Source organism: Armigeres subalbatus, chromosome 2 (assembly GCF_024139115.2).
Source record: "Armigeres subalbatus isolate Guangzhou_Male chromosome 2, GZ_Asu_2, whole genome shotgun sequence".
NCBI classification, from domain to species: domain Eukaryota; kingdom Metazoa; phylum Arthropoda; class Insecta; order Diptera; family Culicidae; genus Armigeres; species Armigeres subalbatus.
The window spans coordinates 24428512-24450290 of NC_085140.1; the positions used below are offsets into that span (position 1 = coordinate 24428512).

Below are 21779 nucleotides of genomic sequence, written 5' to 3' on the forward strand. Positions count from 1 at the left end.
AGCCTCTTGAAAGGAGGCTTCCAGGCCTCTTGAAAGGAGGCTTCTGAGCCTCTTGAAAGGAGGCTTCCTGAGCCTCTTGAAAGGAGGCTTCCTGAGCCTCTTGAAAGGAGGCTTCCGAGCCTCTTGAAAGGAGGCTTCGAGCCTCTTGAAGGAGGCTCTGAGCCTCTTGAAAGGAGGCTTCCAGGCCTCTTGAAAGGAGGCTTCCGAGCCTCTTGAAAGGAGGCTTCCGAGCCTCTTGAAAGGAGGCTTCCGCTTCTTGAAAGGAGGCTCTCGAGCCTCTTGAAAGGAGGCCCCCGAGCCTCTTGAAAGGAGGCCCCAGAGCCTCTTGAAAGGAGGCCCCAGAGCCTCTTGAAAGGAGGCCCCAGAGCCTCTTGAAAGGAGGCCCCAGAGCCTCTTGAAAGGAGGCCCCAGAGCCTCTTGAAAGGAGACACCAGAGCCTCTTGAAAGGAGGCTCCGAAGCCTCTTGAAGGAAGGCTCCAAAGCCTCTTGAAAGGAGGCTTCCGTGCCTCTTGAAAGGAGGCTCTGGGCCTCTTGAAAGGAGGCTTGAGGCCTCTTGAAAGGAGGCTTCCAGGCCTCTTGAAAGGAGGCTTCCGAGCCTCTTGAAAGGAGGCTTCTGAGCCTCTTGAATGGAGGCTTCCAGGCCTCTTGAAAAGAGGCTTCCGAGCCTCTTGAAAGGAGGCTTCCGAGCCTCTTGAAAGGAGGCTTCCGAGCCTCTTGAAAGGAGGCTTCCGAGCCTCTTGAAAGGAGGCTTCCAAGCCTCTTGAAAGGAGGCTTCCAGGCCTCTTGAAAGGAGGCTTCCGAGCCTCTTGAAAGGAGGCTTCCGAGCCTCTTGAAAGGAGGCTTCCGAGCCTCTTGAAAGGAGGCTTCCGAGCCTCTTGAAAGGAGGCTTCTTGGCCTCTTTAAAGAAGGCTTCTGAGCCTAAAAGGAGGCTTTTGAGCCTCTTGAAAGGAGGCTTCCGAGCCTCTTGAAAGGAGGCTTCCGAGCCTCTTGAAAGGAGGCTTCCGAGCCTCTTGAAAGGAGGCTTCCGAGCCTCTTGAAAGGAGGCTTCCTGAGCCTCTTGAAAGGAGGCTGAGCCTCGTGAAAGGAGGCTTTGAGCCTCGTGAAAGGAGGCTTCCAGGCCTCTTGAAAGGAGGCTTCTGAGCCTCTTGAAAGGAGGCTTCCGGGCCTCTTGAAGGAGGCTTCTGAGCCTCTTGAAAGGAGGCTTCCGAGCCTCTTGAAAGGAGGCTTCCAGAGCCTCTTGAAAGGAGGCTTCCAGGCCTCTTGGAAGGAGGCTTCCAGGCCTCTTGAAGGAGGCTTCCGAGCCTCTTGAAAGAGGCTTCCTGAGCCTCTTGAAAGGAGGCTTCCGAGCCTCTTGAAAGGAGGCTTCCAGCCTCTTGAAGGAGGCTGGGCCTCGTGAAAGGAGGCTTCCGAGCACCTCGTGAAAGGAGGCTTCCGAGCACCTCGTGAAAGGAGGCTTCCGAGCACCTCGTGAAAGGAGGCTTCCGAGCACCTCGTGAAAGGAGGCTTCCGAGCACCTCGTGAAAGGAGGCTTCCGAGCACCTCGTGAAAGGAGGCTTCTGAGCTCGGAGATGAGCCAGCCTCGGGCTGAAAGTCTCCTAAATAAAGACAAAAAAAATGGCTTCTGAGCCTCTTCAAAGGAGGCTTCCGAGCCGCTTGAAAAACGGCTTCTGAGCCTCTTCAAAGGAGGCTTTCGAGTCTCTGGAAAGAAGGCTTCGAGCTTCTTAGAAGGAAAGGAAAGGTGGCTCCCGAGCGAGGAGGCTTGCAGTGTCTCTCTACGACGAGCACTTGCGCTGCTACTGACGCCAAGCAACGCTGGTTTTGCACGGCAGCACTGATATCGAACAAACGAAAGGCGCATCCAGTGAGCCAATGACACCGGTAGTCGAAGGGGTGGGACTTAGGTATCCATTGCAATCGTATACTGGCAATCTGTGGTCCGGTTTTTACGACCAATCCGCAGAAGCACTGGAACGAAGCACTGAAAAACCAATCATTATAGTACTAAAAGACGACGGAGGAAAGACCGTGTAAAAGGCGACACTGGCGATAGCTGCACCGGGGAGCGGCTTATAAAAACATCATCAAGGGCGTCAAGCAACCGAAGCGAAACCCACGTAGGAAGGAAACCTATGCCATCTAATTTTTTTTCCAAGATCAGGCGTATATAACACTTCACGGAGCTATGGTTCTTTGTGATATGTACAATCAATATAATTTTTTTCAAGTTAGTAAGAGAGGGGTACAAGCCAACGTACTCGTGGGGACTCGAGGTTAGTTTACAATGTTTAATTTAGTCTGCTCATCCGGGCAATGCCATCTAAATTTACAAGGTGTTGAAGCAGGTCCACCTGGACACAGGCGTCTCATCAATGGTGATGATAATCATGAACAGCTTCGTAAACCCCATCTTCGAGCGTATCGGCTGAGGACTCCCCCTCTGACACACTAAAATAAATGCTCAACGATCACCAGCCACGCGATTCAGATCGTCGTGTGCCTCCAGCTGTCATGCGCGAGCCGGACAAGCACGTCGTCTTGGAGGGAATCATAGCCGCCGCGAAGCACACCAGCTTCAAGTCAACGAGAAGGAGGAAGTAGATCCACCCAAAACGGCTCTTTTCAGGGTCCCAGCCGCATCCATAGTATAGAGCAGTTTTCGTACCACGCACGCGTTATAGTTGTGGCAGTACTGTACGGCCCTTGTGTTCGCCCTCTGTGAAATCTTGGATGAACTGAGGTTTAGAGCCCAGCCCGCAAGCTGCACGATTTTGATGTCTGTGCTTGCGATGCACGTACGCGATTGGTTGGTTTATCGATTTTTGGCTTGGCGAAATTCAATTTTTTTAACGCGCTTTTAACCCACTGTTTTCAATAGTTAGGAAAAACCGATCGATTGATACAAAAATATCTTAAACCGATGGAACGACGGCTTAAATATTAACCCATACATTCTGATCATTTTTCGTGACGGTCTCAAATTTGAATTGGAAGAATACGTTAAAAGCATCACCTAATAATGTGAACAGAACGGTTGGTAAAAGATATCCCGTTCTATTCTTGTATATTCCAATACGCGGATGGCAGACATTAATACAGCTCTGTGTAAAACCATATACATATACAATATACAGTTTTGGAAAATTTCAAAACAACCATTGTATTGAAATCCTTTAACTCTGTATTGTTATAATACAATAGGGAAAGTGCACTGGTTTTGGTCAACATAGTGCCTAATTTAGCCAACCCTGAAAAATGCACATTTTTCCAAAATAATCGATCAGTTGAAAGCAGCGTTGAAGCGTGAGGGATATATCTGTTGTTAGAACTAATAAAACCCTTGCCAATTGCTTTATTTTTGGAGTTATTCGCAAAATTGGCCAAATTAGGAACATGGCCAAAACCGGTACAGTTCCCCTTTCTGTATAAAAAGCTTTTTACATCTTCTTCTATGGTATTGCATTCCCCACTAGGACTTTGCCGCCTCGCAGCTTAGTGTTTATTAAGCAATTTCTTAGTTATTAATTACGGGGTTTCTAAGCCAAGTTACCATACCATTTTTGCATTCGTATATCATGCGGCCAACACGATGATACTTTTATGCCCAAAAAAGTCGAAAAGAATTTTAACCCGAAAATTTCCTGGATCGTTCCGGGAATCGAACGCAGCCACCTTCAGTATGCCCTTGCTTTCTAGCCGTGCTTTCTTATCGCTATCGCTAAGGAACGCACCAAAAGGTTTACGTGCTTTGTATAAAAACCTTGCGGAATTGGAGGGCAGTATTTTGACGTAAAGTCATTTGGCATAACGTGATTTGGCATAAAGGCCATTTGGCATAACGGACATTTGGCATATTTTTTTTGGTGTTCACTAAATTAGTTGCTTGAATAAGTGGTGCTGGAGAAAAATCGGGATGGTGAATATAACACCGGTAATAGTATTAACATATTCTAACATAATCCCTTCTTTTCAAATAGGCGCTCGCCCGAATTGGTGGATGTGATTTCTTCTTTAAAAGTAAATGCTTGCCCAGATTAAGGCATGGATGTTATCCCTTCTTTAAAAGAAGTCACCTGCCGGGTTCTGCCAGGCAATAATGGCGGATGTGATCTCATCTTTAAAAATAGGCGTTAGCCCGGATCATGGTAAAGATCTGATCCATTCTTCAAAAGTAGGAGTTTTCTCGGTGTAAGGCAATGATGGATCAGATCCCTTCTTTAAAAGTAGGCATTTGCCCAGATAGGGCATGTGATCCCTGCTTTTAAAGAAAGCGCTTGCCCGGATTGAGACAATGGTTGATGTCATCCCTGCTATAAAAGAAGGCGCTTGCCAGCTTAAGGCAGTGATGTATTTGATCCTTTATTTAAAAGTAGGAGTTTTCCTATAATAAGACAATGGTGGAAGTGATTCTTCCTGTAATAAGCAAATGACGAATTTAATTCATTCTTTTAAAATAGACATTGGCTCTGAATTAGGTAAAAATTGATGTAATTTCTTTTTTGAAAGTTGGCGTTTGCCCGGATTGAGGCCATGGTGGTCCCTTCTTCAATAGAAGGTGAAACAAGTCAATGCTGAATGTGACCTCTTCTTAGATACTAGTTCTGCCGTTTCGTTTGTCCGTTCTTTCGAAAAATATCTTCCATGAGTCTAAATTTATTTGAACGTATCCTTGATCCACTTTATCTATGTGAAAAAAAAACGTCAAATAGCCCTTCCTCATTCACAGTACCAAATTATGCCAAATGACCGTATGCCAAATAACTCAGACCCGCAGAATTGTATATGCCATGATTTTATACAATAATTGTAATATTTGGTTTTCTGGGTGTGGAAAATAACTTTTTTTTAATTGAAAAAATAGACACAAGAATGTGGTCAGCTCTACATACCTGGTGCCTAATCAAAAGTATCGACGCACTATGTATATTTTATCAAGGGTTAACTATTGCATCATCTGCTTCTTTTTTAGCCAATTTATATTTCACTTTGTACCCTACCCTTTTTTAATTGTCACAATTGTCGCTACCGCTAAATAAATACTATTGCCAACACAAACTCCAGTCGATGATGCCTTAAGATCTACCGAGCTTATGAACAAACTTACATATTTCTTTTGCAAATATCATGTTATTCTTGTTTTGTTCCATGATACAAATTCTACTCCTACACTTCAAATATTACACACATATGTACAATCAATTCATAATCGTTTACTGTTGTTGCACTGTAAGATACTGCTAACGTGTTATAAAGTGTAACATAACTTCTGTTTGTAGCAAATAAGTCTTCAGTTTTATATGATTACAGATAAATTTTGTAAAAACATTATATATGTAATAAGCTACACAAAACTGCGTTAAAACAAGACCTACAATACAGAACTTCCACTCAGCATACGACACAATCGTTACTCAGTTCACTCCTCCCCCCATTAGCAATGCTTTCACAAGAGATTTAGTTCCGGTATCTGAGTTCAGTTCTAGTCGTCGCTGAATTTTTTTGTTCAGCCCAACTACACACTCTTACTCTAACTTTTAGACTTGTTAAATCTACCTGCCACACTCTACCAACTTGCCCACTTGTCTCACTCTCTCCGGCTGCTGATTCACCGTTGTTTTTCGCCTTTGAGTTTTGGTTTTATTTATACGTTTTCATGTTTTGTCTTTCTTTCTTTCGTTTCCGTTTTGCGCTTGCTATAGCCACAGTTCCTCGCACCACGATGATCAAGGTAGAGACTATTACGATGGCCACATACAAAATGACAATTCAAAGTGAGTATCTGTGTATAAAACATGTATGTACGAAAAGTTTTGATAAACTAAGATCAACGTACTTCGATTAAAGTGGAATCTACTGAAATGTTAGCGAAAATATAAAACGAGTGAAGATCTCCTTGTCATGAATGCATTGAAACTTACACAAATTTGTCTCGATTTTAGTTTGTAGAGGATTAACAAATTCACACTTCGCCTTACCACATATACTTTTTAGTTAGGTTTTTTAGGTTGCAACTTTTATTTAGTTTTGCTACAACTTTTTCTCTACATAATCCTTTATATTGAAAATTCCAAATGCATAAGCGAGTCCAGTTGTGAGAAATTGCATGAATATTTTTCCTCTCTTAAGTATCGTTTTAAATGTTGAAATTCGTTTTAAATTCTAAATCTAAACCTTAAATGAAACATTCTGTAAACGAAACCAACCATGTAAGACCTGTGGTTCAGAATCAGTGAACAACGCCACTCAAGGTTAAGAACAGTATATTGGATAATCTACGTCCATGCAGATTTAATCTGTAAGACAACATGCGGGACTGTAGCCTGGTTCTGTGATCAAATTATTTAAAAACCGCATTCAATTTCAGTTGCTCGGACGAAACACCGCTAATACGGGACGAGTTCCTTCACGAGGCCCCCATTGGACCGCACGATCTTGGCGCGGAACCGATCCTAGGGGTCGCCATCGATGAGCACGACTCGTGGAGTCCCAGTGTACCAAAGGAAATTGTCAAATCGCTCAAGGATAAGCAGGTGCGCATCTTCTGGCTCGGTATAAGTTTGCCAACACTTTCTCAACTTGTTTCTCACTTTCCGCGCGTAGGTCAAACGCCAGGAGCACATCTACGAGTTCATAATGACGGAGAAGCATCACTGCCAAACCCTACTAGTCATGCAGAAGGTTTTCGTCGAGAGCCTCCAGAAGCACTTCAGTCATCTGAATTTGAAGAGGATGTTTCCCCGGCTCGAGGACCTCACGGAGTTGCACACAAGTTTCCTGAAAAAGCTGCGGCTGAAACAGCGGGAGCACCACATAGTCGACAGCATCGCCGACATTCTGTTGGACTTCTTTTCAGCCATGTCGGCGCAGAGGCTCAAGTCGGCGTACGGCGAGTTTTGCTCCAACCATCGATCAGCGCTGAGCACTTTCAAGTGCTACATGACCGGAGATAACACGTTCGCCGAGTGGTACAAGCACTGTCAGCAGAACCCCCTACTAAAGAAGAAGGGCATCCCCGAGTGCATTCTGTTCGTGACGCAACGGTTGACCAAATACCCGCTGCTGATCGATCCGCTGCTCAAGAGTTCCCGGGAGGACAAGATCGAACAGGAGAAGCTACAGAAGGCGATGCAGCTGGTTAAGGAGATTCTGGTGGACGTGGATGCCCGCGTTGCGGACAAGGAGAAGGAGGACCGTCAATTGGAGATCTTCAAGCGAATCGACGCCAAGTCGTATGCGATCTTCAAGAAGGACAAGTTCAAGAAATCGGATATTATTTCCAGTAATCGGAAGCTGAAGTGAGTTTGCCGAAGTGTTTCAAACTTGTTGAATGTTACGAGAGCTTTTGCGTTTGTATTCGTAGGTTCGAAGGAGTGGCCACACTGATGCAGGGGAGATCAAAGATGCAGACAGTGTTGGTCGTGGTTCTGTCGGATTGTTTGTTCTTTTTGTTGGAAAACTCACACAAATACTCATTTTTCACGCCGGAGAACAAGGTAAAATAGGATTCTTTTCAATCGAAATTTATCGAGTCATGTTGGGATACTTTTCTAGGCTGGAGTGGTTTCGTTACAAAAATTGTTGATCCGCGAGAAAGCCGGAACCGAATCAAGAGGAATCTACATCATCTCCTCTAATCCGGCGTATCCGGAAATGTTTGAACTGAAAGTGCAGAATCCGAAGGATAAAAACGTGTGGATTCAATCAATAAGGTATGTTGCGTTACGAAATGATTAACATGAAATGCGTTCAGTACTAATCGCGGGACTCCCACAGAGCTGCCGTACTGGACTGCCCTTCGGATGAGTCTGAAGTGGAGGACTACATGACTGCTGAACAACGCCAAAAATTGATAGATGCTAAGCAAGCTAATATTCGTGAGATTATTTGTAAGTAGATGGACTTGTTGTATCACTTATCGGGAATGTAGAGTAGAGAACTTGCCGTAATGTTCCTTTCTTTTTGGGGTGTACCAATTAGTTCCAACGTCCACTTTTTAACTTTGATCCCACACTCAACAAATATATTATCTGTTGCAACCGGGGTCAAACGCGAATCATCTATGAGAATTGGTATCAGGCTGAAGGTCATTAAGCCGAAGATCATTAGGCCGAATGGTCATTAGGACGAACGGTCACTATGGCGAACTGTCATTGTGTCGAATAATCATTAGACCTAAAACGAAGTAAGTAGTGACAAGTGCGAAAGGAGAAGTCTGTGTTTCCTTCTTCCTACATTCATCTTTCTTCTTTTCTCTCCATTCTTCATACCTTTTCCCTTTCTTACTTCTTCTTTCTTTTGACTTCTTCCTTATCACTTTTATATTCTTCCTTCTCACTCCTTCCTTCTTCTGGAGAAATTAGAAACCTGTTCTCCCTTCTTCCTACATTCATCTTTATTCTTTTTCTCCCTTCTTCATTTTTTTACCTTCTTACTTCTTCTTTCTTCTGACTTTTTCCCTCTCACTTTTTTATCCTTCCTTCTCACTTCTTCCTTCTTTCTTCTTCCATATTCATTTTTCCTCTTCTTTCTTCTTTCTTCTATGTTCCTTCTTCTTTATTCCACCTTCATATATCTTCCTTCTCATTTCTCATTTCACTTTACTTCTGACTTCTTACCTCGCACTTCTCAAGACTCACTATTCACTTATCACTTCTCATTTCTCTCCTCTCACTTTCCACTTTTTACTTCTTACTTTTCAATATAAAATTCTTCACTTATCACTACACACTGTTCACTTCTCTTTACTCACTTCTCAGTTTTCATTTTCCATTTCTTACTTTTCAATATTATTTTCTCGTTTTTTCACTTCTCTTTACTCACTTTTCACCTCTCATTTCTCACTTTTTACTTCTTACTTCTCACATCTCACTTTAGCTTCATTTTTCACTTTTTTTCTCACTTTTCCCTTTTCACTTCTCACTTTTCAATTCTCATTACACACTGCTCACTTCTCTCTATCCACTTTTCGTTTCTCACTCTATCTCTCTTTGCTTCTCACTTTTCACTTATCTTGTTTTACTTCTCACTTCTCTTTACTCACTTATCACTTCTCACTTTTCACTATGCTCTTCATACTTCTCTTCCGGCCTTATGATCAAGCATCAAGAGAATTGCATAACTCGTTTATCAAAAGGGTAACCCATGGAGTGCAAATACTATAAGAGTGTAAGGTAAGGAAAGTGTGTCTGAGATGGGAAGGAGCGAACCCTTCAACAACGTAAACTAGAAAAGATTTTTATATCAAGCTTTTATATCTGCAGTTTGACAAAATTCGTTCAGCCTCCATTTTTATTACATTTACTAAACAGACTTTCAGCACGAGGAACAATTTTTATTGCCTTATGTACCATGATTTGGAACTTGGTAGTGGATGATCCGCTTACTTTTCATAAGACATCTGTCATTGGTGTGGAAGTGTTCTCTACCAACATTCCTCAAACTGGCATCGACCTGCTCATAAACTTTGGTACACCTCAAAATTTACTGTAAGATCAATGTAGGACCTCACGGGAACATCTTAAATACTGTTGATATCGATGCACTTGATCGGACTGTTAAAATAAATCTCACCAAGCATGTTTATCTATAACCTGCGACTTCTTAGCAGTGTATCTATCAGAATAAAAATAATCCGATGAATGTATTGATGAATGGCGCGTTACCTAATATCGTATCCACGTTGAATATATTCCGAAGAAATTGATTTCCGATTCCGGCTAGAATTAGATGTATTTACTAAACTAGACCATGCTTGTTCTGTTTTTAACCACTTCCACAATATTGCTAAAGCGATGGGAACGACCGAATTGGAAGGTAAACATCCTGATGGACTCTGACTATTTCTATTTTGTAGTAGTTCTTTGGTTCTCTGTATGGTTTTACTGTAGTTAATGTTCAGTCGTTATTCCTTTTCCTACAAAAGATTTCTCAGTAACGAATCTTTCTCCCCACCCATAGGCAAAATGAGGCAAAAAGACTTCGAACAGGCGATTCTCCTGGAGGAGAAGATCGCCCTGCAGCTGAGTCTGCTGTTGGACAACGAGCACAACTCGGAACAGCTGGGCCCCACCGTGGAGGCGTTCATCTCCAACTACGGCTCCTACCGGGATCTGGTCTCGGATGACTGTGATACGATAGAGATATGGAAGCGAGTGTTGAACACGATCCAGGAAATCAGCAACCTGGCGGCGTCCCTCTACACGGCTGCCACCGGGTTGCCCCTGTCGCGGTCCTGCAGTTCGGTGGGCGAACGGCAGAGCGAGCTGTACATTTCTCCCACACTACCAAAGCGAGCGGAAACGTTCGGAGGTTTCGACGAGCGAAGATCCAAGCAGCAGCAGTGTCTGACGAACTCCTCGAGAGATGCCGTTCTGTCGACACTCTCGGCCGGGTATTTCACCAATCGGGAAAGCTACGAAAAGCGTGAGTCAAACGCGTCCGATTTCGACGGAGGACCTTTTTCCCCCGGGGCTTCACACGTTCCGGCGAAGCTAAATTCAGACGTGCTGACGACCGAACAAGCGAAGGATAATAACTACGCTGCGTTACACGTGTCCAATCACCTGCAAACCCTGCTCTGTATAATATCGCAGCAAATGACCACGATTCAGAGTCTACAGCACCAGTTGAACTCGTTCCGAGAAAACCCCAAGAACATGTACCGGCATAACGACCAGCTGGAGGAACTCCGCAATCTGCAGGATAAACTACAGGAAGAGAAGACTGCCTGGCAGAAACAGAAGGAAACTGAGGAACGAGAATTGGACGAGCAGCGGCTCTCGCAAAAGACTCTGCAGGAGCAGATTCGGGCCGAACAAGAGGACATCAAGCAACAGCGGGAACAGCTGTACCGAAAGATGGAGATCCTCTCCAGCCAGGGCTTACTGCTGTCACCGAGCGTAAGTTTCATGTTTGATTATTCATTTGACTGAGGATAAGGTTGTGTTCTCTTGAAACAGGTTGCCCTTCCGGTATCGGGTGGAGTGATACCAACGCAGCATGACGAACAATCCAGCAATAGTGAGGAATACCACGTGGACAGTGGAATTGGTTCGGGTTCACAATCCGTTGTGTCAACCATCGATCGAAGAAAGGACAAGTGGAGAACTGCTAGCAGTAAGATATGATGTATGATGAAAAATGTGTGAAGTTTCTGACACTGTTTTCTTTTTGCAGTAAACAAAGCTCCTCCTGCAAATCTGGTCAGTGCTACCAACGCACCAAAAATGAACGCGGCAGCCATCAAACAGCAGCTGCCGCTGAAGTTGTCCTCATTGTCGAGGTAAGCATTAGATTACTGAATGTTTCCGATGACCTCTGGGCCTCTCATCGGAATAAATTTCATTTGGTCATTTGGCGAAAAGGGTCATTAGGCCGAAAGAGTCGTTTGGCCGAAAGGATCATTTGGCCGAAAGGGTCATTAGGCCGCAAGGGTTATTTGGCCAAAAGGGTCGTTTGGATGAAATGATCGTTTGGCCGAAAGGGGGAAGGGTCATTTGGCCGAAACCCATTCGGCCGAATGCCACTAGGCCGAAAGTCATTTGGCCGAATGGGTCATTTGGCCGAAAGGGTCATTTTACCGAAAGGGTAATTTGGCCGAAAGAGTCGATTGGCCGAAAGGGTCTTTGGCGAAAGGTTCGTTAGGCCGAAAGGGTCATTTGGCGAAATAGGTCTTAAGGCCGAAAGGGTCGTTTGGCCGAAAGGATCATTTGGCCGAAAGGGTCATTAGGCCGCAAGGGTTAATTGGCCGAAAGGGTCGTTTGGCCGAAAAGATCATTTGGCTGAAAGGGTCAATAGGCCGCAAGGGTAATTTGACCGAAAGGGTAATTTGGCTGATAGGGTCCTTTGGACGAAAAGGTCATTTGGCCGAAAGGGTTGTTTTGCCGAAAGGGTCGTTTGGACGAAATGGTCGTTTGGCCGAAAGGGCCATTTAGCCGAAAGGGCCATTTGGCCGAAAGGGTCATTTGGCCGAAAGGGTCGTTTTACCGAACGGGTTATTTGGCCGAAAGAGTCGATTGGCCGAAAGGGTTATTTGGCCGACAGGGTAATTTGGCCGATTAGGTCATTTGGCCGAAAGGGCCGTTTGACCGAAAGGGTTATTGTTCCGAAAAGGTCATCAGCCCGAAACGGTCATTTGGCCGAATAGGACATTTGGGACAATTGCCGGAAAGGTCATTTGGCCGAAAGGGTCATTTTACCGAACGGGTTATTTGGCCGAAAGAGTCGATTGGCCGAAAGGGTTATTTGGCCGAAAGGGTAATTTGGCCGATTGGGTAATTTGGCCGATTGGGTCATTTGGCCGAAAGGGCCGTTTGACCGAAAGGGTTATTGTTCCGAAAAGGTCATTAGGCCGAAACGGTCATTTGGCCGAATAGGACATTTGGCCAAAAGAGTAATTGCCGAAAAGATCATTTGGCCAAAAAGGTCGTTTTGTCGAAAGGGTCGTTTGGCCGAAAGGGTCATTTGGCCGAAAGGGTCATTTGACCGAAAGAGTCATTTGGCCGAAAGGGCCATTTGGCCGAAAGGGTCATTTGTCCGAAAGGGTCATTTGGCCGGAAGGGTTGTTTGACCGAAAGGGTCATTAGGCCGAAACGGTCATTTGGCCGGATAGGAAATTTGGCCAAAAGGGTAGTTTGGCCGACCTTTTCGGCCAAAAAACTCTTTCGGACAAATGACTTTCGGCCAGATGGGTTTCGGCCTAATGGTTTGTTAGGCTTAGTGGCATTCGGCCGAATGGGTTTCGGTCAAATGACCCTTCCCCGTTTACCGCATATCAATTGTCATCTAATTATTATTTGAATTAGGTTAAACTATAAAGGGTCTTTAGAAATATGTTACATTATTTGTGTGATAAATTGAAGTCACACAATCAAAAATACGACCGAAAAATATTGTAAAACCGTTCCCCATTGGGACATTACCGCCTCACAGTGTTTCATCAGCACTTTACCAGTTATTAACTGCGTGGTTTACCCGAAAATTGTCGAGACCATCTGCGAATCGAACCCAACCACGTTCAGCATGGGGTTGCTATAAAGCCCCACGGCTAAGGAAGGCCCTACATTCCTGGATACCTGGTTGGCTACAGCGTCGATACACCTATGCCTGGCGAATTGTAGAGCTCCATAATCGTCGGTCTTGAGCGATGTTCCTCCAGTTTCCTCGAACGTTCAGGGTCCCCAGGTCCGATTTCATCTAACTCTACATCAGCGGTTCTCAACCTTTTCCTTATGAGGTACCCCTTCGAACCATTACATTCATTGAGGTACTCCCAATTGTTTTTAGCTGTAAATGAATACAGTGAACGTTCGCTTATTGTTTTTTTTTTCTAGTTGGGGGTTCGCTAATTGGAGCGAAATCCAATTAAAAAGCAGCTAAACGTCAGAATGTGATGTCAAAAACGCGTTGACGTTTTGTTTCCGTGTTTGGCGGGATTCATATTTTCTGGCGCGTACAATTTTTCTTTGTTCAATGCAAAAAGTAAACAACATTGACGCTTGTCAAAACGCCCCAATAAGCGAACGGTATGTGGTGAGGTCGTGCCCTAATTAGCGAATGATCACTGTAATTTAAAGAAAAAGCTAATATGAAAAACGGACTTTTGGAGGCTTCCTATTAAATTTGGCTTCCTAATGAAAGGAGGCTTCCGAGCCACTTGAAAGAAGGCTTTCGAACAACTTAAAAGGAGGCTTCCGAGCCTCTTGCAAGAAGGCTTCCAGGCCTCTTGAAAGGAGGCTTCCTTGCCTCTTGAAAGGAGGCTTCCGAGCCTCTTGAAAGGAGGCTTCCGAGCCTCTTGAAAGGAGGCTTCCGAGCCTCTTGAAAGGAGGCTTCCGAGCCTCTTGAAAGGAGGCTTCCGAGCCTCTTGAAAGGAGGCTTCCGAGCCTCTTGAAAGGAGGCTTCCTGGCCTCTTGGAAGGGGGCTTCCAGGCCTCTTGAAAGGAGGCTTCGAGCCTCTTGAAAGGAGGCTTGAGCCTCTTGAAAGGAGGCCTGAGCCTCTTGAAAGGAGGCTTCCAGGCCTCTTGAAAGGAGGCTTCCTGAGCCTCTTGAAAGGAGGCTCTGAGCCTCTTGAAAGGAGGCTTCCAGGCCTCTTGAAAGGAGGCTCTGAGCCTCTTGAAAGGAGGCTTCCAGGCCTCTTGAAAGGAAACTTCCAAGCCTCTTGAAAAGTGGCTTCCGAGCCTCTTGAAAGGAGGTTTTCGAGCCTCTTGAAAGGAGATTTTCGAGCCTAATGAAAGGAGGCTTCCGAGCATTTTGACAGGAGGCTTTCGAGCCTCTTGAAAGGAGGTTTCCGAGCCTCTCGAAAGAAGGCTTCCGAATCTCTTGAAAGGAAGCTTCCGAGTCATTTGAATGGAGGCTTCTGAGCCTCTTGAAAGGAGGCTTCTGAGCCTCTTGGAAGGAGGTTTCCGAGCTTCTTGAAAGTAGGCTTCCGAGTCTCTTGAGAAGAGGCTTCCGAGTCTCTTGAAAGAAGGCTTGAGCCTCTTGAAAGGAGGCTTCTGAGCCTCTTGAAAGGAGGCTTCCAGGCCTCTTGAAAGGAGGCTTCCGGGCCTCTTGAAAGGAGGCTTCCAGCTCTTGAAAGGAGGCCTGAGCCTCTTGAAAGGAGGCTTGAGCTTCTTGAAAGGAGGCTTCTGAGCCTCTTGAAAGGAGGCTTCCTGAGCCTCTTGAAAGGAGGCTTCCTGAGCCTCTTGAAAGGAGGCTTCTGAGCCTCTTGAAAGGAGGCTTCCGAGCCTCTTGAAAGGAGGCTTCCAGCCTCTTGAAAGGAGGCTTCCAGGCCTCTTGAAAGGAGGCTTCTGAGCCTCTTGAAAGGAGGCTGGAGCCTCTTGAAAGGAGGCTTCTGAGCCTCTTGAAAGGAGGCTTCCAGGCCTCTTGAAAGGAGGCTTCTGAGCCTCTTGAAAGGAGGCTTCCTGAGCCTCTTGAAAGGAGGCTTCCTGAGCCTCTTGAAAGGAGGCTTGAGCCTCTTGAAAGGAGGCTTCTGAGCCTCTTGAAAGGAGGCTTCCAGGCCTCTTGAAAGGAGGCTTCCAGGCCTCTTGAAAGGAGGCTTCTGAGGCCTCTTGAAAGGAGGCTTCCTGAGCCTCTTGAAAGGAGGCTTCCGAGCCTCTTGAAAGGAGGCTCTGAGCCTCTTGAAAGGAGGCTGGAGCCTCTTGAAAGGAGGCTTCTGAGCCTCTTGAAAGGAGGCTTCTGAGCCTCTTGAAAGGAGGCTTCCTGAGCCTCTTGAAAGGAGGCTTCTGAGCCTCTTGAAAGGAGGCTTCCTGAGCCTCTTGAAAGGAGGCTCTGAGCCTCTTGAAAGGAGGCTTCCGAGCCTCTTGAAAGGAGGCTTCCGAGCCTCTTGAAAGGAGGCTTCCGAGCCTCTTGAAAGGAGGCTTCCGAGCCTCTTGAAAGGAGGCTTCCGAGCCTCTTGAAAGGAGGCTTCCGAGTCTTTTCAAGAGAGGTTTTCGAGCCTCTTGAAAGGAGGCTTCCGAGCCTCTTGAAAGCATGTTTCCGAGCCTTTTCAAGAGAGGTTTCTGAACATCTTGAAGAGACGCTTCTGAGGTTTCCAAGCCTCTTGAAAGAAAAATTCACTTAACTTTTTGTCATTTTGATCTTTTGCTGCACAGCCCTTTATACACTATGCTGATTATAGTGGGATTCGATAGGTTATAGATTTATTAAACGCCTTGTACATCATGTACAATATAAAGTTTTGGAATCTAAAAAAAAACAAAAAAACTTGATCAATAAGTTTCATTGGAAATGTAATACTTCCGCCATTACGCATTTTGGTCCGAGGTACCCCCCGGGGCCCTCAAAGGTACCCCGAGGGGTACATGTACCCCAGGTTGAGAACCGCTGCTCTACATTACTATGGTAAATTATTGTTAAACGTGATCAATCGTTTTGATTAATTCTGTGACACGTGTTAAGAAGATGACGGTGTAGAGCATAATCCCCATCCAAGCCTTTCTTATATGTTTGCATGGGATAACATAAATTTATCGAGTTCGGCTTCGTTTATGCACTTTCACGCTTCAAATCCAATTACAAATTATTTTTCTGTAACTTGGCAATACATATTCCCTTTGTTTTTGTATGATAATTGGAATGAAAAAAAAATCCAGGAATTTCATTTTAAAGGGGATGTGATAAATAATCGATGGTTTTCTAGCCAAAAGTACCGTTTCAGAGAAAAAAATGTTGTTCGAGACCCCTCGGTAGACTTTTTTCAAATAGTCATTGGTTAGCTCAGAGGTCAACGAATTAATGTTTAATATAGATGGGAATGGTAGTTTATATAGATGGGAATGGTAACTAAAGCATCAAATCGATTTAATTTTCAGCACCAAACCTAGCTCCAGCAACAACAATTCTATCACGTCACCCAGCGGAAGTAGTCCCAGTCTGATGAACAGCAGTGGCAGTGGTGGAGCAGGTGGGGTCACCCAAATGTTTCCTCTCAAACTAGCTGATAAGAAGGTAACAACTACGTTTTCACATTCTGGATGATCGTTGACTAAAATTTCAATCGGTTTTGTAGATTAACGCGAGCTTACCAAATCACTCACGAACCGGTAGCAGTCCTGCAGTGATTCAACAGCAGGTTCCGGTTCAAACAGGAAACCCTGCCACTAGGTTAGTATTGATTTTTTCCTCCAATCTTTGAGAGTAAACCATAGTTGTAGGGTAATTTAGGAATTCATAACCAAACATCTTTCCTCTTCCTCCGCACAGAACTAACACCTACCCGAAAATCCCGGAACGGTATCGGCTGCGAAGTTCCGATCAGTATCAGTCTCCGCAACATCACTACGGCACTGGGGCCAGCAGTTCGCACTCGCATCCACACTCGCCTTCATCGCCGTCGCCGTCATCCTCGCACCGATCCGCCATTCACGAGCAGCAGCATCTCCTCCAACAGCAGCAGCAGCAGCAACTCTACCATCATCATCTGCAGCAGCAGCAACAACAGCAGCACCAATACCACCCGCAGCACCATTCGATTCACACGACTCCGCTATCCTCGCGCCACTCCAGTCTGCAGTCGCCACCGCCGCTTGGGTCGTCTCCTTCGCCAAGCGACATGATCGGGGCTCCCGGCAGCAGCAGCAACAACAACATCAGCACCCAAAGCCCCAGCAAAAAGGACTCCTCCGCCAAAGGCAAGGAGGAAGAGGTGATTTATTTTTGATACATGCCGGTCGAGGTCGAAATCTAATTGCCACGCCTCCGAACCGCGTGGGCGTGGCGTTGGGCTGGCCGTGCTGGACTGTGTGCTGCTGGCTGCACTGGTCGTCTCGCTGCTACTCTACGTTGTGATTCTGATCGCTCGACTGATCCTTCCCTTCTTCGCGTTATGATCTCACTGGACTGACTGGTAGTTTTTTTTTATTAATTGTTTGCCCTGCTTTTCCTCTTATGAACTGATGACTTTTGAAGGGGTTGACGGACATCCAGGTGGGGTGGGAAGCCGCATCCCTATATGCATTCGGGGGTTGCGGCCCGTAGATTGATTAGTTCGTAAGTTTGAAAGCATTCCTTTGTTTTTGTATAGATCGACGAAATTCTAGGCATCAATAAAATTGATTCAAAGTTTAAAAGGCAGCTGTGAGAATAGTTGAGAGAAAGGTGGATGAACAATCGATTATTGTTAAGAATAGTGATTGCTCAGGTCATGTTCCGAATAACGAAAAGGTTTCGAAAAATCTATTCAAAAAGTTGTTAACTGCATCCACCGTTCAACAGAGTCAGGCCTTCGCAGCTTGGTGTAAGATTACTTTTCTTACAGGATATCGACAATTTTCATGGTATCAAAGAACTAATTTCTACTGTAGATCAGGAAGAGTGATGAGTTTTTGGTTCAGTTAATCACTTTGACAAGGTGATTATCATTTGTTACATCAGTTTATTATTCCAACCTATTTCATGAGTATCATGAATATTGCAATACACTTTGTTCAATATATAATCGATTGTTAATCCACTTACGTTGTGAAAATTTCGATCTACTTTTGATCATAGAATTCACCTAGGACCGAAAACTTGCAATACCATGTGCAATCTATTTTCCTTCTGTTAGTGTTACCCAAATTGTTCGGAACAGTCCCATTTGTTTGGTAGTTCTAAACGAGCAAATTTAAAGGCCTATCTTTTCGAAAAAAATAATTTAAAAAATCAAAATCAGAAGCAAGTATGTAGCGAATGGTATAACTTGGATTAAGTGAAATGGCAAATCAACTCAAAGACTCATAAAATACGTGTACTTACAAGAGAATAATAACAAAAATAACAAAAATAAACGTGTGTAATAAACCATCAGAGTTAGGACGTAGTGGAATTCGTTAGCAAAGTTGACAAAATCATTTAAAGCAAAAAATAGTTCGTTCACATATCTGTTCATATATGTTATGCAAAACGCAAGAAACTCCCAGGCCAACTAACCTTAGCTGCGTGTCTGTGTGTGTGTGGCTGGTTGTTTAGCTGAGAGTCCTTTGTTAATTTTCTCGAATTTCAAGTGCTATCTTTCGAATGTCGCACAACTACCCACTAGTGGAACTTCTGCCCATTCCGTCTCTCGTGCATTGTACAATAGTCACATTCCACCGCGGTCTTGAATCTTCTCGATGGTAGTATTCTTACTCTCTTGCGCCACGAAGCAGTGTTATAATCGATGACAAACAAAACAAAAAGACTCGAAATACATTACCGTCGTGTGTATGTATGTGTATATAGAATTAAACGGTTACTTCTAGTTGTTAATTTGAATTAAGGTCAACTGTAAGCTTAGGGAAGTTTCCGATCATTCATTAAAGAATTCCGCATGTTGAAACATCTATACAAAACAGTTCGTTTCTCACAGTTTCATACACAAACACTGTTGGATGCAGCCTCGCGTCGGATGTGATCGAGTTGTTGGTTTTCTACAAGACATATGCGAAACTTCAACCATATATGAATACTTTAATTAACATAGAAAACGTGTTGATCAAGTAAAACAGAAAACAAGGTCGTTGCATTTATAGGAGGTTAGTTTCAAAGTTCTTAATAGATACATATACTCTTTACTATATTTACTACGTACTGATTCTTAGCAGAAAGTTACGCACACGCATACAGAAATACACACATACAGACACATACACACATACAGACACACACACAGATGAACACATATGCAATGGATAGCCGCAATGATCATGATCTGTCGACTACATCAGTAGAGCTTAATACTGTTGTTAGTTGAGGGATTAGATTGCATGAAGGCAGACATACCAGTGATCTCCTCTCATCAACTTATGCTAGGGCAGCTCTAGAACTATTTGAAAGAAAAAATTAACAAGACTGGAACTGGATTTAAAATGAATGCATAATAAAGCATTACACATATTCCTTAACACATACACGAACCATTTTAAAAACTACCCACGGCTTTGTGACACATACACAAATCCACTTACAAAGCAACAAAAACCGAATACAAGACTACCTTTGGTTGTTACTGAGAAACCATTAGCGTTAGTGTCAAACTAAATTTACCATTACAAACAAGCTTATCGTTATAATACAAACCAAACAAACGAACCCCATGTAACGTTAGAAATTTGTGAAAACATCGCTGGACAATATATAACACATGTAGCAGTTGAGTGACATCAATTATAAAGAAAAAAAACGAACCCTTTTCACTCAACAAGCATAAATAATTGCAAGCTCAAAACAATCAATTCATCCTTTAACAACGTAAAAGGCACCATTTCGAATACTCGCTTATCTCAATAAAACGTGCATCCTACTCGGGCATTATTCCGCTTCCCGTTACATCCCAAATGAATCCTAGGTTGATTCCTCCCCCTCCCTTTTTGAAAACTCCATGTGAGCCAATAAAAGTATTATTAATTCATAAGGTCAACGGTCAACTGTTTGGTACTCTACCAACAAAAAGCGTAAGAAAAGCGAGCAAATAAAAACTTCTTGACAATACAAATGTTCTATTTAACCCTTAGAATCGAAAGGAAAGAAGAGATGAAACATTATATCCTTCAAAAAGACATTTACTGTGACTCAATTACCGCGAGTCGAATGTAGTCAATGTCTGATCTGAACCACTTGTATGTATGTATAGAACCGTGGTAACAAAACACTAGAAATAACAGAAGAAAAAATCCACAATTTCCTGGAAGGAAAGAAGAAAAAACAGTTATGAAAACATATGTGTAAATAGTAGTGAACAGAGACTATTTAATGTTCCAGAGAACAACTATTTTTAAGGAACCTGGGTAGAAGAAAAAACGTAATGCTGAAACAAACACAGATTATATATTATATACACTATCACCGATTGAAAAAAAAAGAAAACACAACTCAAATCAAAGTGCGGAAGGGAGAAACAAATCACAAACAAGACTTAATCTGCTCAACTTTTCTATCGCGTATCGTTGCGGATGTGGACGCAGCAGAACAGTAGTTCTTCGATTCGAGAGCCGACCGTTCAACCGTTCCAAAACCATTTGCTGTTTCCGCGTTATGCTTCTATTTTCTTCAGAATATAAAACTTTAAAAATACGTACAACCAATTATTGCCAAGACTATTTGCAACAGATACTACAAACTGTGAACAGTTGAATCATTTGTTTGAGAAACTGCATAAGTCCATTTTACACTATTTCGAGAAAACATCAAAAAACTGTTTTTGAACAAATTCGCACCGAATCTTTCGATTTCTTCGATACAGATCAATAGTTTTTGGCAAAACTCAACACCCTGGGGAACTTTCAGTGCAAAAAATGTAAGCAGTACTCCACAATTGCTCTTCAAAGTACGTGGACATATGTAGTTTCTCAAACAAACGAAAAAAATTTCATACATTCCTGAACAAATTTTTTTTTTCGAGTTTTTTGCCAGAATACGTATTTTTGGACGAGGATTCAGAATATATAAAAATCTCATTTTGGCCAAAAATGTTACATATGCAGTTTCTCAAACAAACGGTTCAGTTAGCATCGGACATGCACGCAGCCAAATTGTTATACTCGAACGAAGGCAGAATGTTGTGTAATTGTCGATTGGTATTTTATCGGAATTCAAGCGTGATTTTTGGTCCAGTGTGGTAACTGTTTTTTATTCGGTTACTTATCAATTTTCATCCATGGCCTTACATCTCACACTACCTGCTTGGATGTTTGACGATGACTTTCTCCTGTGAAATGCTTATTAGTGATGCTGTCATTAGAACGCAGCTTGGATATTGATCCGAAAGAGGGAGAAGGGCCATTTGGCCGAAGGCCACTAGGCCAAAAGTTGTTTGGCCAAATATACAATTTGGCCGAATAGGACATTTGGCGAAACAGATCATTTGGCTGAATAGGTCATTGGACCGAACATGTCATTTGACAGAGCAGGATATTTGGCCGAATAGGACGTTTCAATTGCAAAAAGTGTAAAGGGCGAAGTGAGTAGTGAGACGTCTCACTATCACTACCCCCTTCGTACTACTCACTTTTCAAAGTAAGAAGTAATAAATGAGGCTTGATAAGTGAGACGTCTCACTTCTCACTCCTAATTTTTCACTTCTCATTGTGAAAAGTGAGTAGTGTGAAGTGAGAAATGAGACGTCTATTCACTTCTCACATCTCACAGTGAGGCCCTCCTTAGCCGTGCGGTAAGACGCGCGGCTACAAAGCAAGACCATGCTGAGGGTGGCTGGGTTCGATTCCCGGTGCCGGTCTAGGAAATTTTCGGGTTGGAAATTGTCTCGACTTCCTTGGGCATAAAAGTATCATCGTGTTAGCCTCATGATATACGAATGCAAAAATGGTAACT

General features: G+C 43.7%; 1 protein-coding gene across 2 annotated transcripts in view; it reads left to right on the forward strand.

Moving 5' to 3' along the window:
• LOC134218258 (uncharacterized) overlaps positions 1 to 17560 on the forward strand; it is a 56027-nt gene extending 38467 nt beyond the window's left edge. For both annotated transcript variants that reach the window (XM_062697186.1, XM_062697187.1), the window contains 12 exons: positions 5697 to 5768; positions 6362 to 6527; positions 6598 to 7292; positions 7358 to 7490; positions 7549 to 7706; positions 7771 to 7883; positions 9955 to 10895; positions 10956 to 11112; positions 11173 to 11278; positions 16304 to 16439; positions 16501 to 16595; positions 16695 to 17560. In XM_062697186.1, the coding sequence (XP_062553170.1) occupies positions 5697 to 5768; positions 6362 to 6527; positions 6598 to 7292; positions 7358 to 7490; positions 7549 to 7706; positions 7771 to 7883; positions 9955 to 10895; positions 10956 to 11112; positions 11173 to 11278; positions 16304 to 16439; positions 16501 to 16595; positions 16695 to 17151 (3229 nt within the window). In that variant the 3' untranslated portion in view covers positions 17152 to 17560. The remainder of the gene's footprint in view (positions 1 to 5696; positions 5769 to 6361; positions 6528 to 6597; positions 7293 to 7357; positions 7491 to 7548; positions 7707 to 7770; positions 7884 to 9954; positions 10896 to 10955; positions 11113 to 11172; positions 11279 to 16303; positions 16440 to 16500; positions 16596 to 16694) is intronic.
• The last annotated feature ends 4219 nt before the right edge of the window (positions 17561 to 21779 follow it).